The sequence below is a fragment of the Pongo pygmaeus genome, chromosome 4, assembly GCF_028885625.2.
Source record: "Pongo pygmaeus isolate AG05252 chromosome 4, NHGRI_mPonPyg2-v2.0_pri, whole genome shotgun sequence".
Taxonomy (NCBI): domain Eukaryota; kingdom Metazoa; phylum Chordata; class Mammalia; order Primates; family Hominidae; genus Pongo; species Pongo pygmaeus.
This window is the reverse complement of record NC_072377.2, coordinates 98,231,066-98,251,786: the sequence shown is the minus strand read 5'-3', so window position 1 is coordinate 98,251,786 and position 20,721 is coordinate 98,231,066. Positions and strand designations below refer to the sequence as shown.

Below are 20,721 nucleotides of genomic sequence, written 5' to 3'. Positions count from 1 at the left end.
TAAAAATGCAAAAAATTAGCCAGGCATAGTGGCACACGCCTGTAGTCCCAGCTACTCGGGAGGCTGAGGCAGGAGAATCACTTGAACCCTGGAGGCAGAGGTTGCAGTGAGCCGAGGTCGTGCCACTGCACTCCAGCCTGGGCGACAGAGCGAGACTTTATCAAAAAAGAAAGAGAAGGAAAGAAAGAAAAGAAAAATCTATTTTTAACAATATTTCCTCTCTGGAGACAGCGTGATCCAGATATTCTTAAGGTAGAAAGGTGCTATGCTTACCTTTTCTTCAGAGAGTGTGGGTTCAGATCTTCCAAGAAGCAGGTGCCAAGATGGAATTCAAGGCGCAAGAGGATTTTAGGAGAGAGATGCACATGAAGGATTAAAAGGAGGAAGTAGGAATAGGCAGGGAAGGCTTCAGACTGAACTCGACTTCAGACTGAGTTGCTGATCTGATACCTGTGAAAGGTGAGGGCGAAGGAGGATTGGGGAGGAAGAGTCTCAGACAGCAGGGTTTTGACAAGGTCAAGGGAGATGCCTGGAGATAAAGTCACCCACTAGAAAAGTCCCATGCCTTGTGGAAATGGACTAGCACTAGTACCTACACCTTGCTCAGACACTGGCTATAAACAGCTTGGTAGAAGCATGACCTCAGCACAAATACCGTGATAGATACAGGGGAATGACAGCTGGGGCCATTAGTCAACTATGCTAACAGTAGAAGATTTGAGTGATACAATTCTGTGGCTACCACAGCAAGGACAGAGAGAGTAATTCTCTTACCTATGGGGAGATTATATGGATATGTGTTATATATGTTAACAGGAATAAAATATAAATAAAGGTCTCCATTACTTTAGGGAAGTAGAAAACAGGCAACCTAAATAAATATGTTAAATGCTATTGACAGAAAGGCACAACTGGCAACATTTTGATGAAAGAAAGGTATAATAATTTTCTCAAAAGCAGCCATGGGAGAATTTTTGCTTGTCAAATTGAACCAAAATTCACTTTGTAATCAATTTTCTTCTACCTAATTATGCATTCACATACTGGCACTTTCGGGTTCTTGCACTGGATCAAAAACTATTTTAAAACTTGCTTGTATAGAGTACATTCTTTTTTTCAATGACTATTCCCCTGTCACATACTGTTCAGACCCAAAAACCTCTGTGATTTTTTTTGCAAAAAGTTTTAGCATATTTTCTACCAGGAGTAGCTGTCATAGGCCCATTGATTCAGTTTGATTGAAGATGAAGAGAGAATTGACTTCTGTAAGGCTTATTGATGACTATTGGATATCTGTTTGTTTATGATGCTATATCAACATGAGAGGAAATTATCTCTTTGAAGATATTTTTACTGTGACAATTATGAGAGAAATTAAAAAATCTAAATATAGTTATATATTATAATAACAAAACTGAGTGACAACTAGTAATATTCTTCATTTTATGTAGTAACATTTATAATCGACATGATTTGGCTGTGTCCCCACCCAAATCTCATCTTGAATTGTAGTTCCCATGAGAGGGACCCAGTGGGAGGTAGTTGAATCATGGGAGCGGTTTCCCGCATGCTATTCTCATGATAGTGAGTAAGTTCCAATGAGATCTGATGGTTTTAGAAGGGGCTTCCTCCTCTGCTTAGATCTCATTCTCTCACCTGCCGCCATGTAAAGAAGGACATGTTTGCTTCCCCTTCCACCAAGACTGTAAGTTTCCTGGGGCCTCTGAAGCCATGCTGAACTGTGAGTCAATTAAACCTCTTTCCTTTATAAATTTTCTTTCCTTTATAAAAAAAAAAGATTTTCTCCTTTATAAAAAAACCTCTTTCCTTTAGAAATACACAGTCTTGGGTCTGTCTTCATAGCAGCATGAGAAGGAACTAATACAGTAAATTGGTACCAAGGGAGGAGGGGGCCCTGCTATAAGCATCCCCAAAAATGTGGAAGCGACTTTGGAACTTGGTAACAGGCAGACGTTGGAACAGTTTAGAGGATTCAGAAGAAGATAGGAAAATGTGGAAGAGTTTGGAACTTCCTAGAGACTTGGAGGGCTCAGAAGACAGAAAGACGTGAGAAAGTTTTGAACTTCCTAGAAACTTGTTGAAGGGCTTTAACCAAAATGCTAACAGTGATACGGACAATGAAGTCCAGGCTGAGGTGGTCCAAGATGCAGATGAGGAACTTGTTGAAAACTGGAGCAAACTGGACTCTTGCTATGTGTTAGCAAAGAGACTGGCAGCTTTTTCCCCTGCCCTAGAGATCTGTGGAACTTTGAACTTGAGAGCGATGATTTAGGGTATCTGGCAGAAGAAATTTCTAAGTGGCAAAGCATTCAAGCAGAAGCAGAACATAAAGGTTTGGAAAATTTGCAGACTGACGAAGCAATAGAAAAGAAAACCCCATTTTCTGGGGAGAATTTAAGCCCGCTGCAGAAATTTGCATAAGTCACGAGGAGCTGAATGTTAATCACCAAGACAATGAAGAAAATGTCTCCAGAGCATGTCAGAGACCTTCACGGCAGCCCCTCCCATTACAGGCCTGGAGACCTAGAAGGGAAAAATGCTTTGTGGCCTGGGCCCAGGGCCCCCCTCCTCTGTGCAGCCCTGGGACGTGGTGCCCTGCATCCCAGCTGCTTCAGCTCCAGCCTTGGATAAAAGGGGCCAAGGTACAGCTCAGGCCATTGCTTCAGAGGGTGCAAGCCCAAACCTTGGCAGCTTCCATGTGGTTTGGTACTGCGGGTGCACAGAAGACAAGAATAGAAGTTGGAAACCTCCGCCTAGATTTCAGAGGATGTATGGAAATGCCTGGATGTCAGGCAGAAGTTTGATGCAGGGGCAAAGCCCTCATGGAGAACCTCTGCTAGGGCAGTACAGAAGGGAAATGTGGGGTTGGAGCCCCCACTGGGGCACTGCCTAGCTGACCTGTGAGAAGAGGGCCACTATCCTCCAGACCCCAGAATAGTAGATCCACTGATAGCTTGCACCACACACCTGGAAAAGCTGCAGGCACTCAGCACCAGCCTGTGAAAGCAGCCAGGAGGGGGGCTATATCCTTCAAACCCACAGAGGCAGAGCTGCCCAAGGCCATGGGAGCCCACCTCTTGCATCAGCATGACTTGGATGTGAGTCATGGAGTCAAAGGAGATCATTTTGGAACTTTAAGGTTTAATAACTTTCCTATTGGAGTTTGGACTTGTGTGGGGCATGTAGTTGTTTTGTTTTGGCCAATTTCTCTCATTTGGAACAGGTGTATTTACCCAATGCCTGTACCCCCATTGTATCTAGGAAGTAACCAACTTGCTTTTGATTTTACAGGCTCATAGGCTGAGGGACTTGCCTTGTTTCAGATGAGACTTTGAACTTGGACTTTTGGGTTAATGTTGGAGTGAGTTAAGACAGGTTTGATGGACTGTTGGGAAGGCATGATTGTGTTTTGAAATGTGAGGACATGAGATTTTGGAGGGGCCAGGGGCAGAATGATACGGTTTGGCTGTGTGCCCATTCCAATTCTCATCTTGAATTTTAGTTTCCATAATTCCCCCGTGTTGTGGGAGGGACTCGGTAGGAGGTAACTGAATCATGGGGGTGGTTTCCCCCATACTGTTCTAGTGATAGTGAGTGAGTTCTGATGAGATCTGATGGTTTAATAAGGGGCTTCCCCCCTCGCTCAGCTCTCATTCTTCTCTCTCCTGCTGCCTTTAAAGAAGGATGTGTTTGCTTCCCCTTCCACCATGATTGTAAGTTTCCAGAGGCCTCCCCAGCCCTGCAGAACAGTGAGTCAATTAAGCCTCTTTCCTTTATAAATTACCCAGTCTTGGGTATGTCCCTATAGCAGTGTAAGAATGGACTTATAAAATAATACTATTAATATTACAGTATTTTTGTGATGTGATGTATATTAAATTAGTTAGGATACCTGTAGGACTTTCTTATACTGTAAGTGAAACTCATACCTTAGTGTACCTTAAGGATACAGCTCTAAATCTGAGCTTTTTTCTCCTCATAATGTGAAATCTGGTGTAACATTTTTTTAATCAGGATGTTTTTATATTCAGAATATTTAAAATTTTTATTTTATAATAAACTATAAGCAATATTTATGCATGTATTATTTCAAATGGTACAGGAAGATATAAAATATAAAATATCCCACCCGCCCCTCCCCCCCCCGCCAGCTCCTGAATCACACAAGCCCCACTCTAATTGTAATCATTTGAAGCATTTCTGTTTTTATTTATTAGTTGATAGGTCTAAGGAATAGGCTATGATACTATTTTTTTGTTTTGTTTTGTTTTGTTTTTTTGAGACAGAGTCTCCCTCTGTCGCCCAGGCTAGAGTGCAGTGGCGCGATCTCGGCTCACTGCAAAACTCCCCATCCCGGGTTCATGCCATTCTCCTGCCTCAGGCTCCCGAGTAGCTGGGACTACAGGCTCCCACCACCATGCCCAGCTACTTTTTTTGTATTTTTTTAGTAAAGAAGGGGTTTCACCATGTTAGCCAGAATGATCTCGATCTCCTGACCTGGTGATCTGCCCGCCTTGGCCTCCCAAAGGGCTGGGATTACAGGCTTGAGCCACCGCACCCGGCCAATACTATGTTTTTAAATTTATCAACTTGTAATATTGACTCATTGAAATGTAAATACAGAATTTAACTCAAACTACCATCTCTCTTCTCCTTCCCATCAAACTCTGCTAATAAAAATTTTAATTTTATTTTTCCATTGGTCACCTTTATCTGATATAACCCCTATTTTAAAATCATTTCTCTACTTATATTTTATTTTTTAAAGAATTACTAAAGTAAAATTCAGTGTTCTTGTACAGTTCTGAGTTACAACAAATGAATAAAGTTATTTAACAATCATCACAATTGAAATACAGAGAGTTTTATCATCCTCAAAAATTCCTCTGTGCTGACCCTTTGTCACTTCCTACCTCCATGCCAACCTGTGGCAACCACTGACCTGTTCTCTAACCCTATAATTTTGTCCTTTCAAGAAGTTATAGAAATGGATTCCTCCGTTTGTCCTATTTTTTTTTTTTTTGTATAATAGTAGTTCATTGTACGATTGTACCACAGTGTTTTGATCCATTCACCTTTTAAAGGACATTTGGATTGTTTCCAGTATTAAGTGATTGTGAATAAAGCCTCTAAAAACATTTGTATACAGGTTTTGCATGAACATAGGTTTTTATTTCACTTGGATAGTACCTAGGAGTGGGAGTGCTGGGTTGTACCATACATTTATGTTTACATTTATGAAGAAACTATGGCTTCTTGTGTTTTATGCTGAAACTATGGTTTCTTCTGTTTTATGCTCCCTGTGAGAAAACTGATGCCAGACTGATTCTTTTTCCCCTATCCTCTACCTGGATGCTCTTAGTGACTTCTTCCCTCAGTTATTCTGAAATGAGATTGTGTCTATATATGAGTCTTTGGTTTCTCTTGGCACTCAGTAGGCCACATAAATATTGTGATTTTCTTCAGATAAAAGGATATTTTTTCCTATTTTTGATTATTTTCCTTGCCTCAGGCCCCAGTTACATTTATCTCCCCTTCTGCAGTTCTTAAGATGGATGTTCTGATTTCTTCTTTCCTCAGACATTGCTAAAGGCTTCTTAGCCTCAGTCCTCTCATTCTCACACTCTCCACATCCTTCCCACCTCTTTTCCTGAAGCTATCTCATTTGCTCACATAGCCTCAGGTGATTATCTCAGGTATTGAAATCAAATGCCTTCAGGGGCTGGGCAAGTAATGTAAATATGTCAAGGCAAAGTATAATACAATAGGGGAAGGTGAATGCATTCACATTCTATTTTTTAAAAATTCTATGCTAGCTAAATAATTCTTGTCATCAGAATGGATTAGGCCCAATGATATGATCAGGCCCACCTCTAAATCTATGCCCCCGAGTCTTGAATCTGTATCTCTAGCCTTAATTGTTCCACAACACCTCTAGATTCCATATTCTCGGATTTTTTTCCCCGTAATAATATTTTATTTATATTTATTTATTTGTCTAGGTCTCACTCTGTCACCTAGGCTGGAGTGTAGTGCTTCAATCTTGGCTCACTCCAGCCTCAATGCCCCAGGCCCAAGTGATCCTCCCTCCTCAGCCTCCTGAATAGCTGGGACTACAGGCTCACTCAGCTAATTTTTGTATTTTTAGTAGAGAAGGGGTTTTGCCATGTTGCCTGGTCTGGTTTTGAACTCCTGGGCTCAAGCAATCTGCTTGGCTCAACCTCCCAAAGTGCTGAGATTACAGGTGTGAGCCACCACAACTGGCCCATAATAGTAATTTAATGTAATAACTCTCATCTCACATAGAAGTCCAACCATCATAATTATCTTCATCTAAAAACTGCCCCCTCTTCAGAGTTGTGTGACTTCTATTTATGGCACTAACAGGCTGCTGGCCTTAGCCTAGAAACCTTGAAGTACTTTGCAAAGTTTCTATTTCCCATCATCTAAATTCTGTTAAAGAACACATGCCTCCGAGTGTTTCCTCTAAACATTTCTCACACCCATTTCTTTTTGTTCCCATATACCTCCACTCTCAAAATTCAGTGCCCTCTCCTGTTCATGTGTCCAGAGCCTGTTTTACTCCAGCTGGAGTGTCTCTAATCTGTGTATCTGCTGGATTAACTTGATTTCTCTCCTTACATTTTTCCTTCACTATAAAACCAATTGCAAATAACTGTTCAGGAGTGGTGGCTCACACCTGTAATCCCAGAACTTTGGGAGGTCCAGGTGGGTGGATCCCTTGAGCCTAGGAGTTCGAGACTAGCCTGGGCAACATGCAGAAACCCTATCTCTACAAAAAATACAAAAATTAATTGGGTGTCATGGTGCACACCTGTGGTTCCAGCTACTCCAGGGGCTGAGGTGGCAGGATTGCTTGAGCCCAGAAGGTCGGGACTGTAGTGAGCTGTAGTGATTGCATCACTTCGCTCTACTCTAGGTAAATTACAGGTAATACTAAGTAACATTTTTAAAACAAAGAAATAGTATATTTATAATCTCATCCCACCATGCTGACTCAGCTCTTTTCTCCTCATTCTCTTTATATGTACACAACACACACCTTTTACACAGTCACAATGAGGAGTTCTATATTTACAGTGGGCATTCTACATTTTTCACAAAACTATTCTTGTGATTCATCCATGTAAAGATACATAGTTTTTATTTTTAACGGCTTAGCTTTATATCAAATTAATGTAGCACAATTTACCTAATCATTTCCCCATTCCTGTACATTTAAGGCTGCTTCCACATTTTTGCTTTGCTGCTTTTACATATTAAACTGCCATGAATACGCAGATTACTTTTTGATGCTGATAGAATAAAGGTGAAACATAAAAGGACACAGACAAATCTGTTTTAAAAATTACCAAATATCAAAGGGATAAGAGCTGGAGTGAAGTACAGAGATTTTTAAATATATTTTCTTTTTCTGCCACTCTTCCACTTCAAAACTTGCAGTGATGACACATTGTCTGTAGCACCAAACCCAAACTCTTCAGCCCCAATATCAAGGCATCCTTCACCTGGTCCTCTCATTCACCGAGTACCTCCTCTGTAACGTGGCCCACAGTGGCAAAAAATCCTACAGGGTTCAAATCCTTTCTCTATCACTTTATCACTTTCTCTAGGCTTCCTTTTTCTTATCCCTATTTCTTTTTTTTTTTGAGATCGAGTCTCACTCTTGTTGCCCAGGCTGGAGTGCAATGGCGCCATCTTGGCTCATTGCAACCTCCACCTCCCAGGTTCAAGTGATTCTCCTGCCTCAGCCTCCTAAGTAGCTGGGATTACAGGCGCCCGCCACCATGTCTGCCTAATTTTTTGTATTTTTATTACAGATGGGGTTTCATCATGTTGGCCAGGCTGGCCTCAAAGTCCTGACCTCGGGTGATCCACCCACCTCAGCCTCCCAAAGTGCTGGGATTACGGGCCCCTATTTCTTATAACAGGTGTAAAAAGTAAAGTAGAAGTTCCTCTTCAAAGACTTTCCTCCCCCATTTAATTAGGAATAAATAATAACTTCTCTTAGAAGCAAAACGTATTGGAAGACCTGTGCTCCTAAATATTTGCCCTGGCATGTTTATACTGGCCCAAGCAAGCATTAGGTCATAGCCTGTTTCTCTTCCTTATTTAAAAGTGTTTTTACCTTTCTCAGCATTCCACAAGTTACTTCCTCCTTCTTTGTTCTCCTCTACCTTTACCTCTTTTATAAAGTTCTAACTTGCTAGCCAATCAGGACAAATACAGAATGTGAGGTCCCATTCCAGCCAATAGAAAACGGACACAACAGTAAGGTGGACGCCTCAAGTTATAAATGACCCTGTCTCCTTTGTTTGGTGTACTCTTGTGGAAAAACTCCTGGCAAGTGTACCCTTTCTGCAAGAAGTAAAAATGGCCTTACTAAATCAATTAAATTTATGTCCAAGTGCTATTTTCTTTACAGCACCGAAGAACAAACATTTCAAACACAGGGAAAATAGTAGCATCTTTCTTGTTGAGTGGCTGGGAAAATAAGAAAAACTTAACCTTTAGCAGGTATTTAGTACAAGGCCTGGAACACAGGAAGTTCTCTGTAAATATGAGTTATTATTATTTCTAGCTATTATTTGATCCTCCTCTTTGGACAGGCCAGAGTAAGTTACAAGGGTAAACATGGGGCCAGGGATTAAACAGTAAGGCACAGCCCAAGACTCCAAGTAATTGCAAAACGAGGACGTTGGTGAGGAGGACCAAGGAGAAGCAGCAGAAATGAGAGGAGGGGCTACCCAGAGCAGTCTTTATTAGGTGCTAGCTGTGTTATGTGTGTCTGGGTTCAAGGCAGAGGGTGAGTCAGGAAGCTGATGCTGGCTATATTCCTGAGCCAAAGGCAGGGAATGTAACCCCCCAGTGGGTTCACTTTACCCACTGCCTAGGTAGAGCTGATTTATCAAGACAGGGGAATTGCAATAGAAAAAGAGTAATTCATGCAGAGCCGGCTGTGTGGGAGACTGGAGTTTTATTATTACTCACATCAGTCTCCCCAAGAATTTGGTGGTTGGAGTTTTTAAGGATAATTTGGTAGGTAGAGGGCCAGTGAGTTGGGAGTGCTAATTGGTCAGGTCAGAGATGAAATTATGGGGAGTTGAAGCTGTCCTTTTGTGCTAAGACAGTTTCTGGGTGGGGGCTACAAGACCATATGAGCCAGTTTATCAATCTGGGTGGTGCCAGCTGATTTACTGAGCGTGGAGTCTGCAAAATATCTCAAGCACTGATCTTAGATTTTATATTGGTGATTTTATCCCCAGGAGCAATTTGGGGAAGTTTAGAAACTTGCAGCCTCCAGCTGCGTGACTCCTAAAACATAATTTCTCATCTTCTAGCTAATTTGTTAGTCCTGCAAAGGCAGTCTAGTCCGCAGGCAGGAAGGGGGTTTGTTTTGGGAAAGGCCTGTTATCATCTTTGTTTCAAAGCTAAACTATAAACTAAGTTCCTCCCAAAGTTAGCTCAGCCTACATCTAGGATTGAACAAGGACAGCTTGAAGGTTAGAAGCAAGATGGTGTTAGTTAGGTCTGATCTCTTTCACTGTAATAATTTTCTCAGTTATGGCTTTGCAAAGGCAGTTTCAGGAAGTTGTGGCCACAAAGGGCTAGTACTTGGCATTTTTTCAATAATCTACTGTGCAACAGGACCTGTGTCCAGCTGTGGATTTTGATTTACATAGAAATCAGAACCTAGATATGGAATCACCAGCATCAAGAATTAAACTTGATGCGGGCATCTGCCTTCAGAGACTGGTATTATTTACCATTTCGTGGCCAGGATTAAGGTTCTTGCGAAGTGGCATTGTTGTCTGGGGTAAATACTTGGGGTTTGCCGTCTCACGCCAAGGGAATTGAGGACGCGAACACAAGAAGTGGGTTTAGGAGCGGAGGTTTAATAGGCAAAAGAAAGAGAAAGAAGAAGAGCTCTTTCTCTTGGGAGAGAGAGCAGGGGTGCCCAAATGGGACTTCTGGCCCATGCACATCCACGCATGGAGTGCGCCGGATTTATAGACAGGCTTGAGGGCCCAATTTACATAGGGCCCACAGACTGGTTGGAGCAGATGTGACGTTTACCTAGCCACCCACCCTAATCTTATTATGCAAATGGCGTCTTTGCCTGGCCGTCCCATGTTGTCTTCTCTTACTGTACGCATAGTTTGGTAAAGAAATGGGAAGATGGAGCAGCCATATTGAACATGGCTAGTCCCCAGGTAGCCCCTTTCCTATTGGCACAACTCCTGGCACCCACCCGTGCAAGCATCTTGTTTGCCTTTCTATGTCTGCAGCTCAATTTTACAGGCTGCTCTTTGTTAGAAAAGAAAATGATTTGGGGGCTGCTTTTCATTAAAAGGAAAACCTTACCAAGGACTTCATTACCCTCACTATCTGACTAAATAATTTCTTCTTAACTCCTATATATTGGGAGATGAGAAATAGAATAGAGGTGACAGATGGGAAAACTGACACAACCAAAGTTGGAGAATGACCATTAATCCCAGCACTTTGGGAGGCCAAGACAGGCGGATCACGAGGTCAGGAGATTGAGACCATCCTGGCTAACACAGTGAAACCCCGTCTCTACTAAAAATACAAAAAATTAGCCGGGCATGGTGGCGGGTGCCTGTAGTCCCAGCTACTTGGGAGGCTGAGGCAGGAGAATGGCATGAACCCAGGAGGCAGAGCTTGCAGTGAGCTGAGATCGTGCCACTGCACTCCAGCCCAGGCGACAGAGCAAGACTCTGTCTCAAAAATAAATAAATAAATAAATAAATAAATAAATAAATAAATAAATGAAGCATTTCCTGATATCACAAATGAGAGCTCCGTGTTAATGACTTCTACAGCCTTGCCCAGTTTCATCTCCTCTGTTTGCACTGACTGTCATCACCCCCTACTCTGCCCGTCCAAGACCCACTCAGGCCCTCCATCCCAAGCCCCTCTCCAGTTCTGTAGCTCTCAAAAACCTTCTGTTTTCTCAATTCTCGGGGCATTTATACACTACATTATATATGTTGATGTCCAGCATGTGCTACCTTGTGAGGTTCACTAACGCTTTTTGGTATCTGTCTCCCTAAATAGACTGATAGCTCCTGGAGAACAAGGATCTCAGGCTCTTCCTGCTTGTCACTTGTACTGTAAAGCACAGTGGTGAAAGCATAGGTCTGTTCTGTTCACGCTTTTGACTCTCAGTCTAAATTTATTGTTTTGAAGTGACTTTCTTTTGCTTATAGAACTTTCTGAGGTAAAGAAAGAATCACCAAGAGAAAAAGGCCTTGTTAATTCATTTATTGAATTTTTTTTTTTTTTGGAGATAAATCTTGCTCTGTCACCCTGGCTGGAGAGTAGTAGCTTGATCACAGCTCACTGCAGCCTCGAATTCCTGGGCTAAAGTGATCCTCCCGCCTCAGCCTTCTGAGTAGCTGGAACTACAGGCACGAGCCACCATGCCTGGTTAGTTTTTAAAAAAATTTTTTTTTGTAGAGATGGGATCTTGCATCTGGCCTCAAGCAATCCTCCTGCCTCAGCCTCCCTAAGCACTGGGATTACAGGCATAAGCTACCACACCTGGTCCCATTTATTAAAAACTTTAAAAAGCAATGTTCAATCACATACATGCTCATTAGAAGTTAAACAATGCGGGTGTTGTGTAAAGTAAAAGTTGCTAACCTCTTGCTCTGCCTCACCTTATAATCCCACCCACCCAAGGTAACAAATCAGTCCTGTTCTTTATTTCTCATTTAAACCTTAACATTGTCCTCATTCCGGAGTTTTAAAAGAAAAAGACAGGATAAATCCTGTGATTTAGAAACATAACAGAGAAAAATAGCATATGCTAGTTTTCCACTCAGTTAAAATTTTCTAAACCCACAAAGAGATAATGCGATTTAGCTATTGACCTAGAAGCTTGCGGATCTCTTATTTTCAAATAATTGATTATTCCAGGTTAATGAATTAAACCTAATAATAGTCAGAGTCCTAAGATTAAAAAAAAAAAAAAGAAAACTGGTCTGGGCTGGCCAGATTTGGAAAGAAGTCAGTTACCTGATTAAGGCTTTGTTGTTTACCTGTCTAACTTGCCCAGAAGGCTCTTCTCATCAGCATTATGTCCTTGCTTTGTGTATTCATCTGATTCAGCCCAGAATCAGTAATGAACAGCTACAGGTTCATTTCAGCAAGTCAGAGCTGTAAATGGCTCGAAGATAGTTAGGAAATAGATAGCTTTGTATAAAGAACAATCCAGACTGTTATTTTATTATACAGAGAATATATTTGCTAGCAGACAAAAGTATTATATAACCTACAAAATACACTGTGTTGATTATAAGAATACTTCCAGCCCATTATTCAGTCCAGCAAGACTTTGAGTAAACAGATAAATCTGTGACTGTTTGTTCATTCTTCCATCCATCAAACATTCACTAGACATAGCAAATAAAGAAATCAGCCAGACACAGCCCCTGCTGTCAAGGAACTCAGAATCTAGTGGAGGAGATAGACTAAAAAATCAGTGGGTATAGCTATAATAGAGGTTCATGCAAGTTACCATATAAGTACAGTAGAAGATCACAGAGGAGGGGAAGATAAGCTGAATGCAGAGGGAGTCAGAACGTACATCTGGAGATGGGGATACCTGAGCTATGAGTCAGCCAGGTAGCCAAGGTTAGAGGTAGTCTAGACAAAGGGTTCAACTAAGTAGTAACACCACATGAGATAAAGTATGTTGCATCCAGGTTATTGGCTAGAGTGATGGTTTCTTCTCTACATGTTTCACTTTTAAATCAGTTCAATTTGCAACATAAAGGCACAGTGAATGAGTGTTAGCCTACTTAGGACAAAGTCAGATGCCAAACTGAGTAAGGGGTGGTAGGAGTAGAAGGGGCACCTGTTCTATTTAGGCCTATCCGTGGAGAATATTGAAAGAGTTACAGATTCTTTCTTTCCAATCCTTGGTCTCATCGGACCCTGGAGGTTTTCAGGTATGTGTAAGCAATTGCAGGACCTATGTAGTTCATAGATCAAATGGCCTTGTAGACTGTCACTAAAATTTTATTTGCCTTGTATTTATACAGCTTGGATAGGATGTACCTTCATGAGGGCACTCTTGGTGCATGATTGATGGCTCTTCAGACAAGATATGCTAGCTTAATACTGGCCTTGGTCAAGTAAGAGAGGTGCACCTGATTTGTCTTGCTCTTAATGTCAGTGTTCTTGCAGCCTGTTCTGCACACTCTGTTCTTCAGTGTGTGTAAGTTTGTCTCTGAACAGCAAGAATTGCCTGAAAGCAGTAGGACTGCCTGAGAAATGGAGTGATGCTTCCAAGTCCGTGTGTTTATGTTTGTTGCTTTGAACTGGCAGGTCTGAGATGGACTCAAATTAAATCTATAGATCCTGAGGGTTTCTGAGGAAGAAACAAGAACAATTAGTTGTTCATTTTCCTCTTTTAGCCTTAATCTAACAATGATTTTAGGACTAAAATTTGATTTCAGCAAGAGTATGTACATATAGATGCTTGTTCATAACAACTCTGAAAATGTGGATTATATGTGTGATTTTAATGCATTCGTTGGAAATAATATTATTTTTCACAAAGTAAAAGCATCCGTAATTTTGCTACAAGGAAGAATATTTGCTTCCTCTCACACATTTTATTTAATAATTTTACTTCTTTAAAAGCAAAACAGCACACAATTTGAAAATGAAATTTCCCCAAAGTGTTCAGTTTGCTAATATGTTTTTCATTTTCTTCATTATGCTATAATGGAATGTTGCCATACTTTGAAATGTGCAATTTATCTCCCTGGAGGCAGCAGATGGTGTGACTAATCTGTCTTTTGGTACAGGATTTATCATGAGAGATGGCATCTAGGACGGCACAAAATGGGAGCCCTGCCCTCAAAAAGCAGTGACTCTCTTTATCATTATAACATTTAGGTACATTTTATTATTTTTAAATATGAAAAAACCTCCAAAAATGAAAAGGTTTTAGCACTTTAAAAAAACTTCATTTTATGTAAGAAAATATTAGGTGGAAACTATTGAGTTATTTTAATTATATTTGCAAGTGTTTTCTACGCTGAATGTCTCATTGCTAGAAAACCTGTTAACCTCTTGGGAAGGACGTGATTTTGTTAGGATTTCCACCCTAGTCTCTGCTCTACAGCTTTGAAAGCCTAGCAATTCATTTTACATAGGAATATTGATTTACACTGTTACTGGAAAGGGATCCCGATCCAGACCCCAAGAGAGGGTACTTGGATCTTGCATAGGAAAGAATTCAGGGCGAGTCCACAGAGTAAGGTGAAAGCAAGCAAGTTTATTAAGAAAGTAAAGGAATAAAAGAATGGCTAGTCCATGGGAAGAGCAGCCTCTGAGGGCTGCTGGTTCCCCATTTTCATGGTTATTTCTAGATTATATCCTAAACAAGGGGTAGATTATTCATAAGTTTTCTGGGAAAGGGGTGGGCAATTTCCAGTACTGAACTTTTTCAGACCATATAGGGTAACTTCTGTACACTGCCATGGCATTTGTCAACTGTCACAGCACTGGTAGGGGTGTCTTTTAGTGTGCTAATGCATGAGCAGTGAGGATAACCAGAGATTACTTTCATCGCCATCTTGGTTTTGGTGGGTTTTGGCTAGCTTCTTTACTACAACCTGTTTTATCAGCAAGGTCTTGATGACCCATATCTTGTGCCAACCTCCTATCTCATCCTGTGACTTAGAATGCCTAACTTACTGGGAATGCAGCCCAGCAGATCTCAGCCTTATTTTACTCAGACCCTATTCAAGATGGAGTTGCTCTGGTTCAAACACCTCTGACAACACTAACCAAACTTACAGAAGACTGTTAGAAAATTAGAGTTCTGTTTTACTAATTTACAGGAAAAATACAACTTCACGTAGATCTGGTAATTCTTTCCCTCTCGGTGAATTGCCATCAGAAGCCAGGTTATGATAGTAAGTTTGGTTAGTAGGAATAGACCATCCCTGTGTGGGGCTATGCCTGCCTTTAGGACCTAATTCACATGTCGTGAGTCATGATGTCCTTGCTCCTGAACTGTCCTAAGAATTTTTTATTCTCTGGACATTTTTAGTCTCCTGCTAACTACTCCATTACATCATCTCTTAAAATAGAAGGGCTAATGAGCACTTAACTCCCAAACAGAAAATAGTTTCATATTGAGTGTAAACTCCAGGAGAATAGTGATTTTTCTATAGCGCTCTAATCAATTAGCAATGTCTGCCACAGACAAGAAAAGAGAATGGTGGTAGCTTAAGTGACACACATTTGCTCACCCTAGTTTAAATCCCACCATTAGTATATGGAATCAAATAAGTACTCTGATTAGTATTTAAGAACTGCATTCTGCATTCTTGGAAATTACTTGAGAACATGGTTTTAAAGCTGGAAGAAATCTTAATTTTCCCATTTCATGGTTTAGAAAACATTTGTTTTGAGGGACTTACTGAAGTCAGAGAGCTAATAGGTAGTTGAGCAATAATTCAAGCCCAGGGTCTCTGCCTCATGGTCCAGCGCACTTTCTTTCATTTATTTATTTTATTTTTATTTTTTTAAGAGATGGAGGTCTCACTATGTTGACCAGGCTGGTCTTGAACTCCTGACCTGAAGCAATCATCCCATCTCGGCCTCCTCAAGTATTAGGATTACAGGTGTGAGCCACTGCACATGGCCTCAGCATACTTTCTTATAAACCATAGTAATAAGTGTAAGAATTACAAACACTGATCATTTCATTTTTCAACTTAATTTGAGAAATCACTTTTGGCTGGTAGGACTGAGTATTTTATTATTTTAGGTCAGCAAAATAAACATGAGGATTATTATATAAACCTATGGTACTTAGCCTTAGTTGCACATTAGAATAATTTGGGAAGAGATTTTTTAAAATGCCCAGGCCTCTTACCAACCAATTAAATCAGGATCTCTGGGGTGGGGCAACAATTATAGTTACTTTAGAAAATTTTCCAATATGATTAAAATTTACAGCCAGGATTGAAATCATTTATATCACAATTTGAAAATTTGTTCAAATGATTGAACACTTTGTGAATGCTTAGTCATTGTTGACATTATTCAGGTAAGTCTTAAAAGAATCAATGTTTTTATCAGCCAAAATCAGTCCTTCCATAAAACATCATAGAGTTACAAATTGATTAGTAAGTTGCTAAATAGTTTTCATTTCATGATTCTTAGTATAGGCATGGAATAGAAAACTAGAAAAATAGCAATGATTGTGATGATAATGAAGAATTATCCTTAGTTTATGCCATGATAGAATAAAGAAAAATATTTCTTTTAATAGTTTTGGTAAAATGTGTAAACATAATAATTTCAGATGAATGGAAACCTGGTAGTAAATAACTGCACCAGAATATTATGCAAGTACCCTTCCAGCTCAGGGAAATATCTGCTGATAACGGGTTCAGTGATACACAGTTGTGTTTCATGGATCAGAAAATGGAAATTGCTGGAATGGAAACTTTTGTTTCTTTGCTACCCATTTATTCATAGTACTTAGAGTTTTGTGATTCTTTCTGCCACTTAAATATAGCTAAACTTTGCCCCATATATGTAGCTAGAGGAAGGCAATGTTGCCCCAGATCCAAAGTAAAGAAAAACAGGTATTTATCTTTAAAATGAATTTTAGTATTTATTTGAATATTATTGATGTTTTGGAAATTCATAGTGCTTCAGAAATGAAGCCATAGTATAAAGGCCTTCAGGGCAAGAGATTACTGTCTTCCATGTTTCCTTAATTTCCCACCACTTTGCCCTATACTAGACTGTTTTAGCCACAGACCTTTGGTTTATCCTCTCTTTCGGTTCCCTGTCTCTCCCTTCCCACCTTATTCTCTAGTTTGCACTTTAAGAGGTTGGGGAGGGAATTCGTGCTCATGTTTTAAAAGACTTTTCAGTGTGTAGAGCAGGACTGGGGAAAAAGCAGTTGCAGTGCTGCCTTGCACTCAAGAAAAAGCTGTAAGAATATCGGCCAACTGAAGGCGAGGAATTTGAAACAAGACTTTAAAATGCCACAGTTGGATTAAACATTTATAGATAATAAAAACTAAATGACGATCTCGTTATGAACTAAGACCTTCCTAGTTCTGATGAAGATAGATACTGTGTATAGCAAAAGAGCTGGCGTTACAGAAGTTCTCTTATGGCACATAATTCAGAATTAGCATTCTTAAAGTTGATACTACGAAATGTCATTGAGGAAAGCTTTTTTTTTTTTTTAAATGTTACTCTTTGGATTGGCAGGTTATGACAAAACTACATTCATGTTACTTGAATACGTCTTTTGTCTAGTTTTACATGCTTTTTGACTTGTCTAGAAAATGACATATTGAGGTTTTCATTAGCTTTAACCAGGTGTGATTTTCTTATGGAAGTACCTTGGCAGGACTGCAGTTAAGTGGAATAAACCAGTGAAGCTCAGAAAGGCCATAGCCCTTCTTCAGATGGTAGCAATGAGCTGAAAGACTCATTAATCAACCGCAGAGTCGCAGGTGTGATGGCTTGCCTACAAACTGCCAACAGACTGTGAAAGTCACATCAGACAGGCTAAATTGTCAAACTAGACCCATCCACAAACATTTTAACGCAGCAAAATTCCACCTCTTTTGTCTTTAAGATGTGATTTTTAAATATTACATTTCCTCCAAACTTCTATAAAATGTTGTTTATTTTGTTCTATACAACTTGAATTTCTTGAAAAAGAACCAGATTTGGCATTATTTTTCTTTCATAAAAATTTGAATTCATCTCTATTTTTTATTTGATTTTTTTCTTATGCTTATTTACTCTCCTTTATTCTAAAAACCTTGTCTCCTGCACTACATGAAAGGCTTGAGGATGGAATTTACCTCTGTCAAAGTTTTATCAGTTGGGGAAAAACCACTTTTAACATGTGTGTTAGCTTGAGTTTTACCACTTAGAAGGATTTCATTCATAAGGAGATGTCTGTAGATGCGTTTTAACAGGACTGTATTGTAATCTATTTTTTTTTAGCAAAAAGAAGTTCTCTACTTCAAGTTACCTGTGTGGTTCTTTGTCTTTCTCTTTCTTTCGAGCTAAGGATTCAACATTGTTGTATGATTATTTTTTTAAAATTTGGTACATCACAGCTGGGCACACTGGCTCATGCTTGTAATCCCAGCACTTTGGGAGGCCGAGGCTGGTGGATCACGAGGTCAGGAGATTGAGACCATACTGGCCAACGTGGTGAAACCCTGTCTCTACTGAAAATACAAAAATTAGCTGGGTGTGGTGGTGCACACCTGTAGTCCCAGCTACTCAGGAGGCTGAGGCAGGAGAATCTCTTGAACCTGGGAGGTGGAGGTTGCAGTGAGCCAAGATCACACCATTGTACTCCAGCCTGGGCGACAGAGCAAGACTCCGTCTCAAAAAAAAAAAAAAAAAAAAAAAAATTGGAACATCACTAAAGAAATCAAGTTAAACCTTAAGTTTGATGTGTGTTTTTGTCTGAAGTCCCATGACAAAATGAAATTTTCAAATGAATATATAGTTCTTTTTTTTTTTTTTTTTTTTTGAGACGGAGTCTCGCTCTGTCACCCAGGCTGGAGTCCAGTGGCGCGATCTCGGCTCACTGCAAGCTCCGCCTCCTGGGTTCACGCCATTCTCCTGCCTCAGCCTCCCGAGCAGCTGGGACTACAGGCACCCGCGACCACGCCCGGCTAATTTTTTTTTTTTTTTTTTTTTTGTATTTTTAGTAGAGACGGGGTTTCACCGTGTTAGCCAGGATGGTCTCGATCTACTGACCTTGTGATCCACCGACCTTGTGATCCACCCGCCTCGGCCTCCCAAAGTGCTGGGATTACAGGCGTGAGCCACCGCACCGGGCTGTAGTTCAAGTTTTAAGGATGATTTCAGTGAAATAGTAAAATATGTGTGTAACTCCTGCAGTAACTTGTAGTTTTGCTTTTTGCACAACTGGAAGCTAATACCGAAGACCAAATGTTTTATATATTGTTTACTAACTGAAGGTTCATCTTATTAATTTTTAAAACATTGAATAAGTACATTGGTGCTTATCAAGCAGAGGAAATAGAATTAAGCATGATGCAATGATAAATTATGTGGGTTTTCTAGGACCTTGCCCCTCAGAGCTTCTTCCATTGGAAAGGCAGAATCTTGGGCCCCACCCAAGACCTACTGAATGAAAATCTGCTTCCCAACCAGATACTCAAGTGATTCATGTGCATATTAAGGTTTGAGAAGCACTGAGTTAAAGTGAATTGGACAATTCTTTTCTCTTACTAGTTTTCACCTGCTATTTAAATCTCATCCCAGCAAATACCATTATAATGAAAGTTCAGTTGTAACAAACATACCTAAACCATATTTCTCTAAATAAGCAATATCAAATACAACGAACACCAACTTGACAATAGTATTAAAACACCCTAATAAAATTGTTTAAGGTGAGATTTGATCTCTTAAATGCAACTAAGTGAACCTTAAATACAAGGTCAATGATATTATACCAAATCATCTATTTAGTAAGTCTACGTATATGACCCTAGTATAGGAAAAGACAGAGTGTACAAAAAATTGTAAGGCATAATCTTTTCATAAAAAAACTTACAAATCATATTTTTGAGGACTAAGCTCTGATTTTTTTATTTTGCTCAAATTCCTATCTAACGGGTCTGGGGAATCATGGCCTACAAACCATAAATTCTCATCAGATGGGTTTTATTTAACTCTATATATCATGACTTACTTTCCAATCTCACTCAGCATAACATTACATGACAAAGAAGAAAATAAAAATATTTTACCCTTAAACATGTTTCTTTGCTGTATTTTGAAAAGGTCCTGCAAAGCCATCCTTTGTGGGGGAAAATTTGCATCTGTAAAAAATCTCTATTAACATAGCTAGATCTTTTTCTTCCGGGCCCCCCAAGTCCTGAAGAGATTAACTGAGTGCCTAGCACCTCTTAAAGGTCTAAATAGGAAACATTTGTCATCCATTGTCTCTAAGGGCAGCCACTATGAGACATCAAAAAACCTTGGCCTCCACAATTTTTTATCTTAATGTGAACATTTCCTTTCTATTAATCCCAGGTCTTTAGACAAACTCAAACAATTGTCAACCAGAAAATATTTAAATTTACCTATAGCGTGGAAGCCTGCCTCCATGCCCCCCTTCGAATTGTCCCACCTTTCTGGACCAAACTAATGTATTTCTCACATGTATTCGATTGATGTCTCATGCCTCCCTAAAATATATAAAAACAAGCTGCACCCCAACCACCTTGGGCACATGTTCCCAGGACCTCCTGAGGGCTGTGTCATGGGCCATGGTCACTTCTATTTGGCTCAGAATAAATCTCTTCAAATATTTTACAGAGTTTGACTCTTTTCGTCGAGATTTTTATACACTACAGGACAGTTTGATTATGAAGCTCTAAAATTCTTCCATGGCCTCAATTGATTTTTTCATATTTTAAGATTGAAAAAGACAGAAACATTCTTCAAAATAGCAGGACTTGACAATGTCCCTTATGAAGTTTATTACCTGAATTAAATGTTTTCCTTCATAGGCTATTCTGATTACAGCGTAAGCTAAATAAAATATGTCATGTTTTCTTATTTTTTTTCAAGTTATTTCTCTGTCCCTTGGAAAAA

The 20,721-nt window shown here is 39.9% G+C and overlaps 1 protein-coding gene across 9 annotated transcripts in view; it reads left to right on the top strand.

The window, feature by feature from the left end:
* Nucleotides 1–20,721, top strand: part of KIAA0825 (KIAA0825 ortholog) — a 477,056-nt gene that overhangs the window by 249,740 nt on the left and 206,595 nt on the right. The window contains exon 21 of one of the 9 annotated variants that reach the window (XM_063664989.1): nt 18,801–19,505. The exons of the other annotated variants lie outside the window; for them this stretch is intronic. Within the exon in view, the coding sequence (XP_063521059.1) occupies nt 18,801–18,825 (25 nt within the window). The 3' untranslated portion in view covers nt 18,826–19,505. Of the gene's footprint in view, nt 1–18,800; nt 19,506–20,721 lie in introns of those variants that run through there. 9 annotated transcript variants of the gene reach the window in all.